Here is a 20,663-nt window from a genome sequence, read left to right on the forward strand (position 1 = left end):
GGTTATTTGTAATAAATCTACAATAATTTTAAGTAGATAACTTTTTTCAGGTGCCGACGTTTACAGCGCCTCATCATACACAAGAAATTGTGTATCTCTGCATTGGTGATAAGAGCAACAACGTGGTATTCTGATTCTCAACATACACAGACACAAACAGAGAATTTCCGTAGAAAGTCTGGACAATTTTCGTAGGATTATTAGTCTATGCGACGCATTTTACAGAAGAGGACATAGCAACCATTAATGCTTTAAAATATTTGCAAGTATGCAGAACTGCCCAAAAGCTCGAGCAAAATTATGTGGAAGTCCGATTCCAAGATTTTTTTTCAATTTGCCTTATTATTCAAGTGAAGACTAAAGAGAGAAGAAGTTTTTCTTAAAAAAGCAGCAATTGGTTTTGCTGGAAATGTGGTTAAAATCTTAGCAGACATGTGCAAAATATAGATAGTATTATAGATAGTAACAAATGGGGCCATAGTGTAATAGCAGACTTATAATGATTCTATAGGTTTTCAGTGGAAAGAATTATGAAAATCAAACTAATATAAAGATTAAGAAGTTTAAATTTATTGCTTCCTTTCACATATCAGCTGAAAAAACGGCAAATTAACTTATATTGAAGTACTGTCATATTTTTTTATTATAAATCTGATTCTAGTGTTTACTAGTCGATTTTGCTGATTAAGAAACTCTGGTGATAAACAAAATGAAGTATAGTATTTACCGATTTCAAACAACGCTATGCAAAATCTTATCCTACCACGAAACTTTTAAAACGTTGCTTAAGGGGAAGTTCTGCATTCCCCAAATTTGTGAGATTTCCTTGTCAAAGATTCATTTTAAGTATGCAGACATCAAGAATGACCCTTTCAAAATAGCTCGTCAAAAGTGCCTTGTCTATAAAAACAGTCATCTTCTTACGTTGTACTATTTATTCTTTGCTAACGAATAATGGATTCCCAATGAATTAAGTCAAACCACTTGTTGCAAGTTACGTTTAATAGAGGATAACAAGTGGCCATCATCTTTTACATTTGGCAGAGTGCAAAATTATTTTTAATGTGTTGTGCATTTTCATGCCGTAACTGCTACAATTGCACTACATTTTATTTTTCGCTATTTCTAATAAAGTTGGTGTTGCATTATTGTTTCTTTTATCTGTATGTGCTAATCGTAGCATAGCCCTTTATATGTGCAAACGATTCGTTCTGCACCGTCGAAGTTCTGCACAGTGTTTGATTTCCGTGTTCAGTAACTTTTAACAGTTGTTGAAAGTCGATATTTCGCTGTGTAAATGGAAGCTATCTTGAAGTCGTTCTTGTGTGCATGTATTAAGCGTACAAAAGCATGTGTTGGAAAATAAATCATCTTTGTTTTTGATGATGAATGAGACGTCCTTTGTGTAAATCCGGCCGTTTGTTTAATAACTAAGCGGTTTTGTCCTATGATTGGCCCCGGTTTGAGAAGAGTAGGCTATGCCAGTACGGTGGTGCGCATGCATCAGCAAATTTTCGTTGCGTCTGGGAACATGGCGCGTGTAACTTACCAGCAAATCGTCGGTAATTCTTTGATAACAACGATGACATAGACTTTGGTAGGAGTGACAGATAGGAGCGGGAGTTAGAAATTACTGTTGTGTCTAATGTGATAGTGTCAATACGCAATTTTGGTAATATGCAAAAAGTTTCGAGATTAAAACGAGAGCTTGAATTGATGGTGAAGAGTCCACCATCCGGTATTTCATGTACACTTAAGGATGATAACTTTAATGTGCTTGACGCAAGTAAATAAAGTTTCGTTTATTTTTATTTTATCGTTGCAAAGCGTATTGTTTGTGCCTTAATACTGAGGGTTTTTTCCCAGGCATTGTTGGTTTGGAAGGAACAGCTTATGAGGCGGGAGTTTTTAAATTAGAAATTCAAATACCAGAAAAGTAAGTTACGAACTGTTCTGTTGTCAACTTACGATTTTTGCTGTTTCCTGCTATTGTTACATTAAAATGAATGAGATGTTGAGTATTGTATTTTTCGTGTTTGTAATTAACACTGATGACAAATACGAGTAAATTCTTACATTTGTGTTATCAGCACATTGATCGTACTCGCAAATAGATTAGACAGTTCTCGTTCCATAGACCCAAAAATGAAACTTCAAAACTTAGAGCAAGTATAATACGCACTTCCCCAATCATATGTCGAGAGGTTGTTAGTATACGTGGAAACACTACTGGAACCGGTAATATTTACAGAATTAATACACTGGGAGCCAGAGAAAATTTCATCAGATACATCGCCACGACACAATGCATTTGTATAATACACTGTCAGACTGACACACAGTTATGCCTTCTTTTAAATATGACCGTATCAAACGCAAAATACCAAATCTTGGCTGTTGTGACCAAAATTGAAATGTAACAAACATGTTACTTAATTGTCCCTTTTAATGTATTCATCAGTAGAGTAGTTGTTGTCTGTCAAAAAGATTTTCAAATTTTGTTTTAACTGTGCTTTATCTGAAACCCAAGTTTTTAATGGTTGGTGGCAATTTATTGGAAATATGCATTCCTGAACATTGGAACCCTTTTTGATTGAGGTGATTTTTAGGTCTTTATGTAGATATTTTTCATATTCCTATTATTGATAGTATGTATTGAGCTATTGGTTGGAAACAGACAAACATTAAGTGCAACAGGGTACATTAAGGATTAAGCAGTGTGTAGAATATCCAGTTCATTGAACAGGTGTCTACATGATGTTTTAGAATTTAGGTACACCTCAAATGGGTTTTATTAGGCGCTTTTGCACTCTGGTTTGACAAGTTACTCCAGAGTATGATCCCATATGACATAATAGGATGAAAGTATGCAGGGCTTTTTATTTTTTTATTTGCCAATCGACCATTCAGAATCATGCAGCAAATTCATTTCTTCTTTGTCTGATGTCTCCTGTTTCTCTAGTACTCCTTGATATGGGCGCTGTGCTGTTGCTTCTGTTCATCTGTCCAGACTCTTTCAGCCTCTTCCTAGTTATTTCGACTTGAAATCCTTTCAAATTTTGAATCATGGTCCAAAATGTGTCTCTATTTAGCATATGAACTTCCTGAATGTTGAACCTTTCCAGATCTTTTGTCATTGTCTTCTTTTTCCACAGGTAGTCTAATATCCTTTTGGTTAGTCTGGATTTTTCCATCCTGTGTACTTGTCCTAGAAATGAGAAGACCTGGTCTCTGAGATTTTCACCACCTTCTTGTAGATTTCATTGTTGCGCCTGACTTCACTCCAACTTCAGTAGCTGTTAAACATGTAACACAACACTTCAAGAACTAGGTGAGTCTCCAATTGACAAGAGAAAACGAACATCTAGGCATTATACCAAATCAAAAGTGAAGAAAATCTCATCAATGACACGTAAACATTTTGTTGCTCCTGAAACTTGTTCGTCAGATACTGATACTGATGAATCCGTTCTTGAAAATCTTAAAAGAAACTTTAAAAATTCTATAAGTAGCACAGAAAAACTAATGATTCTTAAAAGTTTACCTGAAAAGTGAGGTGTCAGGAAAATAATTAGGGAATTTAATGCTCCTAATTACATTGTTCGGCAGTTCAAAAAAATTTTGAACGAGAAAGGATTCATGGAAGGTCCAAACCCAAAACCAAGGAAGTGTTTACCAACAGAAACTGTCAAAACTGTACATTCATTTTATGAAAATGATTAAATTAGCAGAGCAATGCCAGGTATTAAAGATTGTGTGACAATTACAGAAACAAGTGGAAATAAAACAAAAATACCAAAAAGGCTTATTTTGTGTAACCTTAAAGAAGCTTACAAGCATTTTAAAGACAAGTTTCCTAACATAAAAATAGGTTTCTCTACATTTGCTGAGTTGAGACCAAAACATTGCGTATTAGCTGGCCGGAATGGCACACACACTGTCTGCGTGTGCACAACTCACCAAAACATAAAATTAATGATAGAAAATGCCAAACTAAATACAGTTACAAACAGCAGCGTAAAGAATTATAAGCAGTGCATTGCAAAAATGCTTTGCAACACATCATCAGTTGATTGCAACATGGGAAACTGTGAATACTGCCCAGGAGAAACTGTAATATGTAAAATTTTAAAAGACTCTTTTCATGAAAACTTAATTGAACAAGTTCAGTTCCGACAGTGGATTTCAGTTGACCGATGTAATCTGGAAATTGTTCAGAAAACTTATGAAGAATTCATAGATTTATTTTGTAGTAAGATGTCGACTTTGATTCGGCATGACTTCATTGCCAAGCAACAACGAACATTCCCTAACTCCATAAGAGGAAACCTTATGGAATCGTTGTCATATGTGATTTTACAGAAAATTATAGTATAGTTCTACAGGATGAAGCTCAGAGTTTCTACTGGACAAGACAACAGATTACCATTCATCCTTTTGTTATATATTACAAACAGGAAGAAAAAATTGAGCATATGAGCTCTGTCATTGTTTCTGATTGCCTGGAGCACAATAAAACTGCGATTTACACCTTTCAGAAGAAGCTAATTTCATATCTAACAAATAAATTTCAAAATATTCCAAAAAAGATATAGGCCTACTATTATTCTGACTGTTCTGCGGCTCAGTATAAAAATAAGAAAAACTTCCTTGCCTTCATGACGAAGACTTCGACATAAAAGCTGAGTGGCACTTTTCAGCCACAGCACATGGGAAAGGGCCTTGTGATGGAGTAGGGGGTTCAGTAAAGAGACTGGCAGCTCGTGCAAGTTTGCAAAGGCCATACCAAAATCAGATCCAGATTTGAGTTGGTAGTAGATAATATCACAAATGTTGATTTTGCATATTCCACTCAAGAAGACTACGCTCCTTCAGAAATATTCTTAAAAAGCCGACTTGAAGAGGCATTGACAATCAAAGGAACACAGCAATTTCACTCTTTCATTCCCCACACTACATCAAAATTAATGGTCAAATACTTCTCACGTGATATGCAGAGTTGGGAGAGGGAAGTAACTACATCACCAGACAAACTGAAGTTACAAGATGTATCAGGCAATGTCACCACTGCATATGGCAGAAACTGGTGGCTTGGGTACATTTTAGAAAAAAAAACGAAGAACTTGATGAAGTGAAAATAACTTTTCTTCATCCATGTGGACCAGCTAAGTCATTCTCTTATCCTGCATGTGCATATGTCCTGTGGGTGTCAGTTGTGGATGTTCTCACAAAAGTGAATACATTTACTCTGACAGGGAGAACATACATTATTAATGAAAGTGATGTAAACCAAACCCAGTCAGCTTCATTAAAGTGTAATATGTGATGTTCCAAGACAATTTATTGGGAAACTGCTTTCAACTCAAAACTTAATTTTTGTCTCAGGTTAGTATTAATGTATATTTTATAGAAAGTTGTTTCAAAATTATTGTTAGTACCTATTGTGTTAAATTAAGCTATGTGCAGATACCTGTTTCTCAAAAACAAGCATTACGTATTTAATTTTTTTAATAGTTCCATTTCATACATCATGGACCAGAACTATTATGTAAATACTTCTGCTTATTCATACCGTATTTCAGTTTGTAGTTAAATGCTCAATTTCTTGTTTTTGTTGTATCGTTTAATATACTGTTAGTGAAGTTGTATGAAATTAAAATAAGCAATCAACTTAATTATAAAATATGCTGATTAGTTTTGGTTTAATAAGGTGATGTTTTGATACTTCTAATACTTTTTTTACTTACCTTTCAGTATATTTTAAAGAAATTCCTGTTTGTTAAAGACAAATTTGGTCAAACTAGGGCCGTTAGTGAAAAACAAAGAGTCCAGAATATTTTTTTTTAAACAATGAACCCATCGTCATCCCAGATTTACATTTTGCCATGTGATTTACAATAGTAAATAGTAATAGTAGTTATGGAAATATTTTGAAAATTTTCAATTATGGACTTTTGTAAAAAAAATAAAAATTAAATCAAAATATTAATTAGTATTTTGGTAAAAGGTTATTAATGAGAAGCTATGTTTTTTTGTCTATCACTGGAAAGAGCATGCAAAATGCTCCAAAATGACACCTTTCCCAGTTCTCTAGTTCTATTAGAGCAGCTCCTAGGACAATTTAAAAAGTCCGTTCACACATTTTTGGCTGATTTTTGAAAAGTTTACATAGCCATATTTCAGGAATGGTTTGAGATTAAAAAAATTGAAATTTGGTATTTTTCTTAGTCTCAGTTCCCACCATAAGTATACCAACTTTCAGCAAAGAGGGTGGGGTAAAGTAGTTGTGTTGATTTGACATGGACTGACTCAGTAGTGGAAAGAAGTGAAGTTTCTTAAATAAGGGCTTGCATGAGCTTCTTGAGGCAGTGCATTTTCTATGGCTCTTAAAATTTTCTTTTGGCATATAAAACAACTTTTGCTGGCAGATGCATTTCCTGGAAAGATTCGCCTGGGTGAAGGAGACATTTTTTTAGTGTCTCTTTCAGTGTGCAACAGAAAGACTTTTGATAGTATAACAAATTATATTCAGTTAAATTGTAATGTATTTGGCATGTTGGATCCATGTTAGATCTTCTTGGATCCATATTTCAAGAAATTTTATAGAGCTTACATTTTGAAGGGTTCTGGTAAACAGCTGTCTGGTGTTAGTGGACATATATTTTGCACTGTGTGTAAGTGTGTTTTTTCTGTGTTTATTACTAAATTGTTTCCAGAAAACCAATCTGATGTGGGTGGTCCACTTTTTAATCTTATGCAGTAACTCTTCTCTGGTCCTTCCTTTTATCACAGTTGTGTCATCTGAAAATTTTATGGACTGGTTGGTTCAAAGTTATTTACAAAGAGTAGAAATAAAATTAGTCCTAGAATGGCGCCTTGTGGTACACTGTACTTAATGCTCTGCTTTTCTGAACAGTAGTACTTTGTCTTGTTCCCTTCTTGGATAGCAAACTCAAGTACTAGCTCTCTGGTTTGGAGATACGATTTTATCCATTCATAATCTGGGCCCCTAATAACTACAGATTAAAGTTTCTTAAGCAAGATGTTGTGATTGATGACTTCAAATGCTTCAGAGAGGTCTAGAAATATGGCTGAATTATCCTCTTTGTGTCTATTGCAAATAAGGTTTCATTCAGGAATGCGGAAATAAGTCTCAGTAGGAAATTAGAAGGAAGGTCAGCGTTGGCCATAATTTTGATGATTTATTAACAGCAAAATAGATTTTTGATCACATAATGATAATCTTCAGTGCTTTAGCATACAGATTAAAGCTCGTAGGCACTGGTGTCTAGTTATTAGCAGTAACATGAGCTATGAAACTACAGCAGAACAGATTTCCATAATATTAAATAGCTAATGGAGAAGTCCGCTGTGATAACTGAACTCACAAAAATTGCAAATCGCAATTTACAATGTACTCCCAGAAATGATTGTGATTGTTTCATAGCTTCTTGTACTGCTAATAACTAGACACCAGTGCCTATGAGCTTTAATTTGTACGCTAAAGCACTGAAGATGATCATTATGTGATCGAAAATTGATTTTGCTGTTAATAAATGATCAAAATTATGGTCAACGCTGATCTTCGTTCTAATTTTATTAATCCAATGGTCGTTGTGCACACAGCACTCTATGAAGTTGCCAATGAATAAGTCTCAGTAGATTTAAATTTTGGTAAACCGTGTTGTGTATTTGAGAAGTAATTATTTTGCTCTATGAAATTGGTTGGTCTTTTATAATAGTTTTTCAATTATTTTGGATAAACTAGATAGTAGTGAAAATAGACCTGTAGTTTGATACTTCTGTTTTTATTCCTTTCTTGAATGGTGGTTTTATTTTTGCTGCCTTCAGTTTTTCTGGGAACACCCTTTCTGATAGTGAACAGGTACAGATGTCAACAAGTGGCCTGGCTATGAGGGGAGCATATTTCTTAAAGATGTAGTCAGGTATATTGTCAGTACTAACAGAGAATTTGGGCTTCAGTTCTTTGATTATAGCAAGTATTTCCTTTTAATTGGTGGCATATCGAAAAATAGGTTTATTTTTTATAGTACATTTGGATTGATATGTGGGAGTACATTGTAAATTGTGATTTGCAATTTTTATGAGTTTGGTTATCACAGCTGACTTCTCCATTAGCTATTTAATATTATGGAAATCTGTTCTGCTGCAGTTTCCTTGCTAGCAGTATTCGATATGGCTTTCATCTTATTGGTGAATTTTTTATGTATGTGTCTTTTGCTAATATTTTTGCTTGTTCGACAACATTTTGAAGACCTTTTTATAGGTTTTTTAATAAGTATATTACATTCTGGTGATGTGAGCTATTTGAAAAATCTGTGTAGTAACCTTTTTTTGTTTGAGGATACCAGAATTGATCCATTTTTTTGTTTTCTGTGTGGACGGTTCAAAATAGCACAAATTACTGATGAAGTGATTATATTTTCCATCTGTGTGTATGCAATTATAAATCCCTTTCCAGTTTTCATTGCTCAAGTAATGAAGAAAGTGCTTTAGTTTTCATAACTGTAGTTTCTACTGGTGGCTGTTAGGCAGTGTGTAAATTGCAGCTCAGTTTCTGTACTTAGTGAGTTTTTGAGCCGTGTGATCGAAGGTGGTAGATGATGCCTGCGTGATGAGAGTTTGATTTCATGTTAAAAGTTTGGAAGAGATTCAATAATTCATTATTTTCTTTGGTATCCTTTGCAAAGTCAGTATTAACCACATAGAATAATTCTTCTGTTTCTGTGCGTTAGCCTGTTAAGTGAATATAGGAAATATTTGTCACCAGCTGGAACTCTTTGTGTCCACTATCTTAACTCCTGCTAGTTCTACATCATTTGCTTTCATTATTTCAACAGGAAATATTATATTTGCAATGTTTATATTATCTCTTATGAATATACAGGTGCAGCCATGTTGAAGAATTTTTTTTACACAAATAACCACCTACCAGAAAGTTAGATAGGGGCACAATATGTAGCTTGTCCTCATCTAGCCAATATTCTGTGAAACACAGAAACGCGGTAATTTTCAACTCATTTTCTAAGAGGATTTGGATTTAACTTATTTTACTAGTTGTTGATGGCACATTTTAATGAAAAAGAACCAAGTTCATATTTTTGTATTTTACCTGTGAGTTTAGAAATAAAATGTTGTTGTGACTTATCTGTGAGTTGGCAGGCTGACTACTGTGCTGTTCTGTGAGCTACATACATTTGGGGTGTTCACTTGCATTAACAAAATCACAAATTTGTCTTGGAGGGTTGTAGCTTCGCTGACAGCATACTTCCCATTTGAGTCTCCAGTTAACACACACGTCTTGTCCATGAGAGGTATGACTCCTGTATCATCACATTGCAAATTTGAAATTTTATTCACTACATCTAAAGTTTTTGTAACCATAACATTTTCTCCAAGTTCATTTAGATGAAAAATGTGTGCTGTGTGGAAACTTTTCCCCAAATTGATTTTGTTCACAAATGGTACATTTTCAAGCCACCTGCAAATATTTTCCATCTCTGTATCTGCACTTTCAATTTCTTTGTTCATACAGAACCATATTCTCTAGTCGTAATGATGTGACACAGTAACGATTTTTCCTCTCAGCCCATACAATTTTCTTTTTAACAAAAGTAAGAGATCCACTATTTCATTCCTTGCTACATCGTTTGATCCCGCCCGGAAGACAGAAAAGTCCTTTTTGCTCAATGAGGAAATTTTTTCCTGACTCATTGACATGGCAGTGCTGAATCTCACCCCTAGCATTATCATACAATACCAGTTCTGACTGCTTGTCTGCCGAAATTTGGTGGCTATATTTCACCCCTAGCTGTCTGCATACAGTTCAGTTTTATGCATACTTACTGTTCGCAGCATCCTGATTTTCTGCCTACCTTTACTGTGCACAGTGTCTTGTTTGGCATTATTTATTTTGTCTTTTTTGCTAACATAAGTCAATAATGTTTCAGGTGAACAGCTTATTGGTGGCAAATTTTTTGAAAGCACCTTCGCATATGATCTTTCACTTAACCGCGGCTGAAATATTCCGTGTTCTACTTCATTCACAAAGTTGTTTTGTTTTCCTAATGGTACAGCCAAACTGTTAACAACAGTATCACATTCCATTGTAGAAAGAGTTTGAAAGTGATTTTCGTGCACTATATTGTTGTTCCCTTTACAGTTTCCTTTACCCCATATTATTTGTTCACATTTTTTGAACTTTACTTCCGTCCAGTTCTGCGACAAAGTCGAACTTCCATGCCGCAATTTTGCCATGTTCAGTACACTTGTTTCTTCTTTAAGTTTCTTGATATCCGTTTTCAACAAACTGATAATAAATTGTAAACTTCACACAAGCTTTTTGAGCTTTGTTATTTTGTCCTTACAGCTGTCACAGTTTTTCTTTTTAACAGTGTAATTGACATTATTTTGCGGAGTCACACATCGAATTTTTATACTAGCCACCATCATAAATCTGAAATTTGTATTGCAAATACAAACTTGTTTAGGTGTTTCAGCAATACTGTGGTATGCCATTCGCAACTGGATTGCGTCATGTATTTGTTTATTAGACAACCATGTCCTCAAATCATTTTTTGTTCATTAATTTTATAAATGAGTTCTATTACGTGAAGTAGGGAAGAAAATAATTATTTTGTTGTGCTCTAAAATCCCACGTGCTAAGAAGGCTTCACGGACTATCAGAAAGCTTTAACTGTTAAAAAGCATGGAGGGTTTCCCTGGACATCATAGTATAGATCATCAAAACAGATAACTTTTAACAGTATTGATGTAGAATTTCATTAGTTAACAATCTTGTTTCATATTATAACAAGGGAAATGTCTGTTGGGAAAGGAAGTACATATGTTGTTTATATAAATGGGGTATTGTAGCTAATCTGTGAAGTTGCTTCCTCATTGCAGGAACATCGTGTTAACTTACTTCCTTCTCATACTGCGCGCTGGGTGTAGATCCAGTTACGAAAAAGGTAGTAGAAAACTCACATGAATTAAAGTAATAGCTTCCTGAACTGAACTTATCATCACAAATTATTCAAAAATATTGTTCTTATTTATGGAAAGTGCATATACACCAGTAAACCAGCAATGCTTTGCAATTGCTGAATGTGTATGGAAACTGGGGTATGCTGAAGAATAGGATATAACCTGTTGGCATTGAATAATGCCATATCAAAGCCAAAATGATATATATTTAATCTTTGAAAACAATTATTAAAGTGTGTTGAGTGTTGTTATCCACCATACATAGATCAGCTGTAGGTGAGTGGTTGCCATAAATTTTATTTCATTCAGCGCTTTCAAACACTGGAAATTTTTTAAAGACTGGACAAAAGCATAAAGGCCAATAAACAAGTTCTGACCCATTGTGACATGACAGGGTGTAAGATGCAGGATACAGCCAGAAAGGAAAGTTCAGAGAAGACCAAGAAGGCCTCTTTGCTGGTTAGTATTCGTGTAAAGGAATATCGGAACTGGTAAGTAAATCTTTGAGTGATGATTACCAAGTAACTAGTACATTCCAAGCCAAGTGGCATGTTCAGTGATGGCACCTGTGAATTAGGCTATTTGGGGAAGGATCCTGGAAATAGCAGAGTTTGCCTCGAAACCATAATTAAAAAACTGGGGATGACTGCAGCTATTAGGGATGGCTGTTTCTGAAACAACTGATTTCTGAATATAACAGTTGTATTCATTTCCAGTTTAACCTGACATTTGCAACTGCTCAAAATAACTGGTTTCTGAAATAACTCATTTTCATTTTTGTTTCTATTTTTCTGATAATAAACATAGCAACATAACAAAGATGGAAGGATTATATGACTCTAAACTTTTGCATTATATGTGTAAATATACCCAGAATAAAAAATTTTGCACTTTCCCCATTGATTTCAATTAATACCAACTCACACGCGATGTCTGTATTTCCTTTGTGTCATATTCATAATAGCTGCTTGATCAAAAATGGCGTCTGTTCTTATGGACATGTTCCAAGAAAAGACACCACATACACTGGCCAGTCAGAAGATAACCACCACCCACCTAATAGCCAATATGTCCACCTTTGGCATTGATAACAATGGCAATGTGGTGTTCAATCGGATTCAGATCTGGTGAGGAGGAGGGGGGGGGGGGGGGGGGGGTTTGGCAGCATATCAATTGGAACTTGTTACTGTGTTCCTCGAACCACTCCATCACTTTCCTGGCCTTGTGATGTGACACATTATCTTGTTGAAAAATTCCACTGCTGTTAGGAAACACGATTGTTATGAAGGGATGTATGTGGTCTGCAACCAGTGTACAATACTCTGTCGCCATTTTGCACAAGCTCTACTGGACCCATGGATGCCTATATGAATGTCCCCAGAGTATAATGGAGCCATCACCAGCTTGTCTCCATGCCATAGTAAAGTTGTCAAGGAGCTGTACCCCTGGAAGACGACAGATTTGCCCCTCTCATTGGCATGATGAAGGTATCAGGGTTTATCTGATCATGCAATGCTCTGACACTGCACCAACATCCATTGCTAATGGTAACGTGCCTGTTTCAGTCGTAGTTGCTGATGTCATGGTGTTAACATTGGCACACGCATGGGTCGTTGGCTGTGGAGGCCTGTTGTTAGGAGTGTTCAGTGCGTTGTGTGTTCAGACATATGTATACTGTGCCCAGCATTGAAGTCTGATGTTAGTTCTGCAACAGCTTACAACCTCACCATGTCTGGTTATGGTTTCACCACTTGTTGAAGACACCACAGTATTCCTCAAACACCCAAGAAGTTGTTTAATTGCCGAAATTCTTGCGCCAAGCCTCTGGACAGTCACAATCTACCCTCACTCAAAGTCAGATTGACTGCCTTCCCCATTTTCATAGCACACTCACTAATACTACGTGCATTGTATGTGCATCTGACTAGCAGTCATACTGCTATCGCCTGGACGAGTTTATATCAATGGTAGCTCGGTAGTCATAATGCTGTGGCTGATCAGTGTACATATATTTTTTACTTGTAACTATTTCAACTGCAGCTGTGGTATAATCAATCTACAATCTGTCTACCAAACGATTTGCCCTTGAAAACGGTTTAAGGGACACAATGAAAATCATGATAAGGATGATAGTGCTTCATTTCGAATGGTTACTTGTGGTAACTACTGCTCCTGCAAGTAGCCTCTTCATTTGGATTCTAACCATGACATGTACGACATAACTTAGTCTGGAATGATGCTTCAGTCATATACAAGATTACTCTTGTGAGCCACTTTTTAGCTCTGAATTAAGATGTTACATGTAACACGTCGTCCACACTTATGACACTATTCAAGAGTGTGACAAGATCTACACAGTATGTTGAGGAGCATGCAGTTGAAAAGAACTAGTATACCTAGTAATAGCAGTGGTGCAAAAACAAGCATTGTTTCTTCATTTCCATTTCTTTGAAATATTGGGGTGTTATACGAAATGGCAAGAGTGATCAGAGCTATTGTAGTAATGATCCCAACAATTAGAAATGAGCAAAAACCACTTGATATGAGAATGAGTAAAGTATTGCTGAAACAGTAATGTACCTGTTGTCATTCACTACCTAGAAGCAGTGATACTTTCCTTTTTTAATCTGAGCAGAGGGAGTATGCCAGACTTGTCATTTGTAGCTCAAAAATGTTTATTGTTGATAGGAAGTTCTGTGCTGAGGGATTGATATGATCTTTGAATCGTACTGTTTCTGAAAGGAGTCGACTTACAGATCAAAACATTATAGAATGAGTATTTATGAACATATTGGTCAATTAAAATTGGTCAGTGGGTTCATTAAATACTAAAACCTTAGCTGTTGTCAATTAATTGTTCATGGTAAATGTTATATTGTGCCTACTACATAAATTGGTCATTTGAATTTTCTGAAAGAGCATTTGTGGTTGTGGCTTAAAAAATTAGAAACTTCTTCAAATTTTTGTTAAAAAGCAAATAAAAATATCTAACTACAAAATGCTTTTTCATGCAAAATAATTACAGAAAAATAATACTACAAATTTTATACAAGCTTGTTATTTGTCTGCCGTTTTGTGAAATAGTTAGAGAAAGGAACTGAGGCAATAGCAATAAATTAAAAACTTAACTAGTAAGTCATTGTGTCTAACTAAAATAGAAAGTAACTTGTCTTCAGTCTGTATCTGCATAATATGCCTGTTTGTAGCCTTTGGAAATGGACAATGTAACATGAAAAATAGAGTTCTTCAACCTGTTTTCATCCTTCAGTACTGACTATTCATAATATCCAAAAAGTTGAATGATCATTGATTACAGTGTGATTTTTGAGCAGAGCTTCAAAAAATTTTGATTTTATGTGGTATTTAACCCCTCTTTCCTTTTTGAGATTAGTAGTTCTCTCATACATGTCCCAAAGAAAAGAAACCTCGCGTATGTATATACATATTTGTATGCACACAAGGCTTGAACTCCTACTCGAATCAGTGAAATGCCGCGAATAATGAGGATAACGGGTAAGGGCCACTATATTAGTAAGGTATGGATAAGTTAGGAAATTGGGTCTGATGGGAGGTGTGCTACAATAGACAGCAGTTGCAATGTCCAGATGGCTTAGTGGTCAGAGCAACTGCTTAGTAAGCAGGAGACCAGGGTTTGAATCCCGATCTGGCACAAATTTTCAACTTTGCCTATTGATTTCAATCAATGTCCGCTTAAGCCATTGTTTGTATTTCCTTTGTGTACTAGCAAAATAAAATACTGCAGCTTGGACAAAGCTATAGGTATTAAAGAACACTTATTTACTATCTTCCATCAAAATATTAGAAGCTCCCCATTTATAAAAAGATTAAATTCTAACATCCATACAAGAAAATGAAACAGCCAATGGCTCACCACCAGATGTGTTGTGCATATCGGAACATGATATGAATCACTGAAGTTGAACTATTTCATCTAGATGAACGCAAGCCACTAATATATTGCAGTATAACCAGAAGAAAAGGGTGTGGGTGGCAAAAGAGACTATGTATGCAAAAAGTGAAGTCTAAGCCCTTCATGTTAATGAATGTTGGGTTGAACAGCTCTTTGAATACTGTGCCAAGATAGTTAATGAGCAAACTCACAAACTTGTAATTCTCACAGTTTGCAGCCCAACATCAGGAAGTATCATGAGCTTCATAAAGCAGATGAAAGTTTCAATAATATTTTGCTAACATATCTGAAAAATCATTTTGCGTGGAGACTGCTGTTGATTTTCTGTCAAAGCTCTGTCCAAGAGCACCTAGAGTTCCTGTCGTCTGATTAACGATTTTTTGCCACAGTAAAATTTCCATTGAGAATTGAAGGAATTCTGCAACAGCCCTTGACAATTGTTTGTTTGAGAAGCTGTAAAATTAATGGTCGGTAACTAACCTGACCACGAGAGACAATCGGTAACAATAAAATAAGCAGACTAATTTGCTTCAAATTGTAGAAAGACAGTATTTAATCCCAGAATCGTAAATAGTGGCTCAAACATGATGTTAACAGAGAAATTACTGGAAGAATCATTGCAAGGCATTTATAAAGCAGATAGCATGGATGGAAAACTTAAAACTCTTTCTTGAACATATTTGTACAGAATGTGTACTCTTGTTTTTGCTTAAAACAAACAAGTATAAAATTAAACGGAATTAAGTCTATTGGATGGATAACTATTGTGGTTTAATTGTCTGATGAGTGGCCCTAATAATATTCAGTCAAGTTTCTTCTACTGTTTGGTGGAATTGTGGCGATTCGAGAATGTCTGTGTAAATTCTAGAACCACTCGGCCTTCCACCATCTCGAACACACAATATTTTAGATGTGAGTGGGAAAAAGGAACCCTATCTGCTTCGCGGCACTGTGTGTGTGTGTGTGTGTGTGTGTGTGTGTGTGTGTGTGTGTGTGTACTTTGATCCATGGAAATCGCAGTGAAAGCACACAGAAGAACCATGGAAGTTCTGTGTTATTCTGTTCTGTTTTGTAATTCGGACTATTGCTAGTGACAAAACAACAGTTGAATTGAGAAAGACTTTTAAGTAACTCTTAACACAGACTTGATAGAGCCAAGACATATTTATGATTTCTGTGGTTGTTAAACCAACTCTGTTGTAAATGTATCTTAATTGTGTCTTAACATGAGACGACACAGGTGACTTACAAGAAGTCTAATATTTATGTGAGAAATGATAATTTTTTTCTTTGTGGAAGTTGAAATACACAGAGAGTGAACTAAAAGTATTCTTAGAGTACCTACTTATTTCACAAGTGAAGAGAGAGTGTTATATGTTCCTTTAACTAGCATCATTCTTCGGAGAAGTTTTCAGAGGTTGATGTAGCCGGCTGTCCAGAGAAGATCGGCTGTACATACCAAGTAAGTCGACTTGCGTAAAAGAAGTTGCTGTCCAATTTCACACATTCTTGTCATCAAAAACATTAGAATGTGGTGACCAGTGAAAAAGGACTGAAGGGAGAAAGGAATTTTGAGACGAAAATGAGGGTTAAAGTTATCAAGTGTTGCCATAGCAACTGAGCTTAACAAGACAAGAGAACCATTAAGAGAAACTGGATTATGCCAGAGTATCCGAAGGAGAAAATTTTGTGAAGGCCAATAAGGGAGAAGTAGTGAGAAAGTCACAATGTGAAAAACTGGAGAGAAGATCTTGACACATTAGAATAAGAAAAGATATGCCTAGAACAATATGACTAAAATGATCTGGTGTGGGGAGCATACAGCTCTCACATGCATTACGGGGATGCAGCCGTGGAAACCAGCCTACATCGAATGCTGCTGGCACCAGCTGCTGTTCACAGGTGCTGACCTGCCATCGCATCTGCTCAACTGAGTTGGTAAATCTATCAAAGTTCAGAGTATACAATTAGGCTAAATGAATTCTCGATTATGTGCTTAAAGTAAAACTTTAAATGCGAAGTTAGATGACCAGAGTCAGCAGTCAAATGCTCAGAATGAAACTCGAGGAAAGAAATAGGTTTGATATATTCTAGTTTAAATGCTCAGAGTGAAGATCTAAATAACCAGAGTGAAACCTTGAATAGTCAAGCAACAAATCTAGGTTTATTAAATGCCAAAGTTGACACACAGATTAGAGAATTTAGTAATCTATGCGTAGAAATGGGTACTTTAAAGACTGAATTTGACACCCTGAATAATAAAGTTGAAAATTTGAAATTAGATTTAAAGAATGAACTAACTAATTCGTTGAACATTCATGTACATCAAATGCTTCTTACTGACCTCAACCAAAAACAGTATGAGGATTTTCAGGATCTGACACAAAGATTGGAATTGAACATTGAGGATAAATGTCATAGTGTGGAATCAGAGATAAATGAAAAGTTCGGATCATTGGAAAATGTATGTAATGTTAAGTTTGATGCTATAAAGCAGGGATTGCATATTTTAAAAGACTGTGTTGATAAGTAAGATAAGTTAATGTCAATAATTCAATCACAAGTCACAGGCGTTAATACGCGAGTAGATAATGTAAAAAAAAACTTCAAAGAGAAACTAGCGAACTCAGACATCATAAATGTACGTAGTTTGGAGGAACAGGTGAAGGAAATAATAGAGATCGAAAAGTTGCCGCGAGAGTAACCTCTGGCAACGTATCGCCTATAGTTTCTTCTGAATTTTCAGATACTCAAAAGGATATAGATGACTAGTGGAAAGAATTTAAACTTATCCAGGATAAAATAGACAAGAGGGTGACTTCTCCTTACATGGTATTGATTAGTGAAGTGATGAATGATTTACAATGGGGGGCCAATTCCAGATTATCCAGGCAGTTTAAGCAGGATGGGAATGTACATCCGACATATATATATATATAAGATTCCAAGACTTACCAAGCAGGAAAGCGCAGGCAGACAGGCACATGAACAAAACACACAAACACACACACAGAATTACTAGCTTTCGCAACCGATGGTTGCTTCTTCAGGAAGGAGAGGGAAAGACGAAAGGATGTGGGTTTTAAGGGAGAGGGTAAGGAGTCATTCCAATCCCGGGAGTGGAAAGACTTCCCTTAGGGGAAAAAAAGGACAGGTGTACACTCGCACGCACGCACACACACACACACACACACACACACACACACACACACACACACACACACACACATATATCCATCCGCACATACACAGACACAAGCAGACATATTTAAATATGTCTGCTTGTGTCTGTGTATGTGCGGATGGATGTGTGTGTGTGTGTGTGTGTGTGTGTGTGTGTGTGTGTGCGTGCGTGCGTGCGAGTGTACACCTGTCCTTTTTTTCCCAGACATATTTAAATATGTCTGCTTGTGTCTGTGTATGTGCGGATGGATATGTGTGTGTGTGTGTGTGTGTGTGTGTGTGTGTGTGTGTGCGCGAGTGTACACCTGTCCTTTTTTTCCCCTAAGGGAAGTCTTTCCGCTCCCGGGATTGGAATGACTCCTTACCCTCTCCCTTAAAAAACTGTTGCCAATTGTATGGAGTACTGAAAATTTTAAACACTAAAATGGGGGTCAGAAATCCATGTTCATACAGATCATCATGCTCTATAATTTCTAACGAGTAGTCGATTCTTACACAATAGATTAATGCGATGGCTGCTTTTCCTACAGGAACATGATATTAGGATGCAATATGTAAAAGGTTCCGATAATATTGTACCGAATGCTTTATCTACGTTACCCATAGGAATGGAAGAATTAAAACATACGGAAAGACCTGGCATTATTTTTGCTATTAGTTTTATGTCAGTAGAATATCCGAACATTAGGGTACAACATATGGCTCAAAGAATAACAGAAAATATCCATCATGATCCCTATTTTACAGAAACATTTTCTATGTATGTTCGGAATTCCTTACCTCGTAATCATGTAGGAAAATGGAAAATTATAGGTCACAATTTGTTTTGGAGAGACAGCATAACACGCAACGTTGGTGCTTATGCATTACGAAGGTCATGGAAGCCGCACTTGAGTGGTATGTTCATACAGGATATGTACACTTTGGAATCAACAGGTGTATAACCTATATGAATAAGTTCTATTATTTTGAAAAGTTAGGGTATAAGACAGCATCTTTGATTAGAACTTGTGAAATCTGTAAGAAGATGAAAGAGAATAATACTCCTGTGAAATACAAAATGTATCTGATTATTCCTAAGTCATTACACGATCTCACGTCAGCAGACTTTTTGGGGCCAGTTCCAAAAGGAAAGGGAGGAGTGTCATACATTTTGGTCATCATAGTGTGTTGGTCAAAATATGTTAAACTATATCCAATCAAAAGAGCCAACACGCTTACAACAATACTTTCTAGAAGTAAGCTAAACCATTACGCAATTCGTGAGTAACGAATTTAAAGAATTTCTAGTGTGGGAAGGTATTTGAAAAGTGTTAATATCCACGTATAACCCATCCTCGAATCTGTGTGAACGAGTAGTGAAGGAAATTGGAAAACTATGCCATACCCACTGCCATGAAAAACATACTTCATGGGCAACAAAAGTGAAGAACTTTGAACTCTTCCTAAATGAATTACCACATTTATCAATTGCATTGACACCTTTAGAAGTTGTAGGTAAACCCTTTGTCGGAGAACCTCTCATTAAATGTTTTAGTTGGCCTGAACAACCGAGTGTCAATTATGAAGTGAACCAGGAAATAGTTTGTAAGGATTTAGTTGAAAAAGCACAACAAAGAGTGAGTAAGCATAATGAGAAGGCTGTAGAACCTCATGACGTAATTCTAGTAAAACATCATCTTCAAAGCTCTGCCCTAAAGAAAGAAAGATACAAATTTTTCCTAAAATATGAAGGACCATACCGGGTACAAACAGTAATCCACCCTAAGACATTATTTTAGTAGATCCTATAACTGGATCAGATAAAGGGAAGTACAGTGTGAAAGACGTAAAATTGTATATCCCCCAGAGATGTTAACGTTCTGAGTTAATGGGTGGAGTGACAACCGTCGGATCCCGAGTTGTTTTCGGTGTTTCTCCCATAATAGTTTTCTTGCACTGAATTTCCTTCAAATCTTAAACTATTTTATCATCCCACACTCAGAGATACTATGAAAAAAAAGTACCAACTAGGATTTGTGATTACATCATCCACAATTGTTCATGGTGGGGGATTTCCTTGTTCCATTCAATTGGACTACTAACAACCTCTGACTTTCTATATAATCTTTCATGGAACTAAAGAAGCTTCTGCATACATGATCCTGGTACTATTCTTATCTGCCCTGCAGGAGCACACATGAGGTAGTAATTTGTACAGTGCATTCTCACCCTTCAGTCCAGACTTTGCTTGGCTGCCGCATGAGGTGGAAATTTGCACACGTCTCCGATCCTTGTCATTTGGCCCAGCTCTGCGGCAAGATATACTAAGTCTGCTTGGTCAGCTCTTCTCTCCCTTGGTTTCGATCGGCATGGTCTGCACATATATTTAGGTCATTTTTTTTTTGCTTGAAATGGTCATTGTATGTAATCTCTTCACCAGTGTCTTTGCAAACCTGTGTGTAGAGGTCTTGGTGAAATCAGTGTCATCAATTTTATATGTTCTCTTGATATAAGGTGTCATTACATTGACTCCAACACTGATTTTCTTGAAAGATGCCTT

The 20,663-nt window shown here is 36.1% G+C and overlaps 1 protein-coding gene across 1 annotated transcript in view; it reads left to right on the top strand.

The window, feature by feature from the left end:
- The first annotated feature begins 1,448 nt into the window (after window positions 1-1,448).
- LOC126272776 (ubiquitin-conjugating enzyme E2 T-like) overlaps window positions 1,449-20,663 on the top strand; it is a 61,177-nt gene continuing 41,962 nt past the window's right edge. The window contains exons 1-2 of the mRNA XM_049975921.1: window positions 1,449-1,786; window positions 1,867-1,936. Of these exons, the coding sequence (XP_049831878.1) occupies window positions 1,678-1,786; window positions 1,867-1,936 (179 nt within the window). The 5' untranslated portion in view covers window positions 1,449-1,677. The remainder of the gene's footprint in view (window positions 1,787-1,866; window positions 1,937-20,663) is intronic.

This window comes from Schistocerca gregaria, chromosome 5, assembly GCF_023897955.1.
Source record: "Schistocerca gregaria isolate iqSchGreg1 chromosome 5, iqSchGreg1.2, whole genome shotgun sequence".
NCBI lineage: Eukaryota > Metazoa > Arthropoda > Insecta > Orthoptera > Acrididae > Schistocerca > Schistocerca gregaria.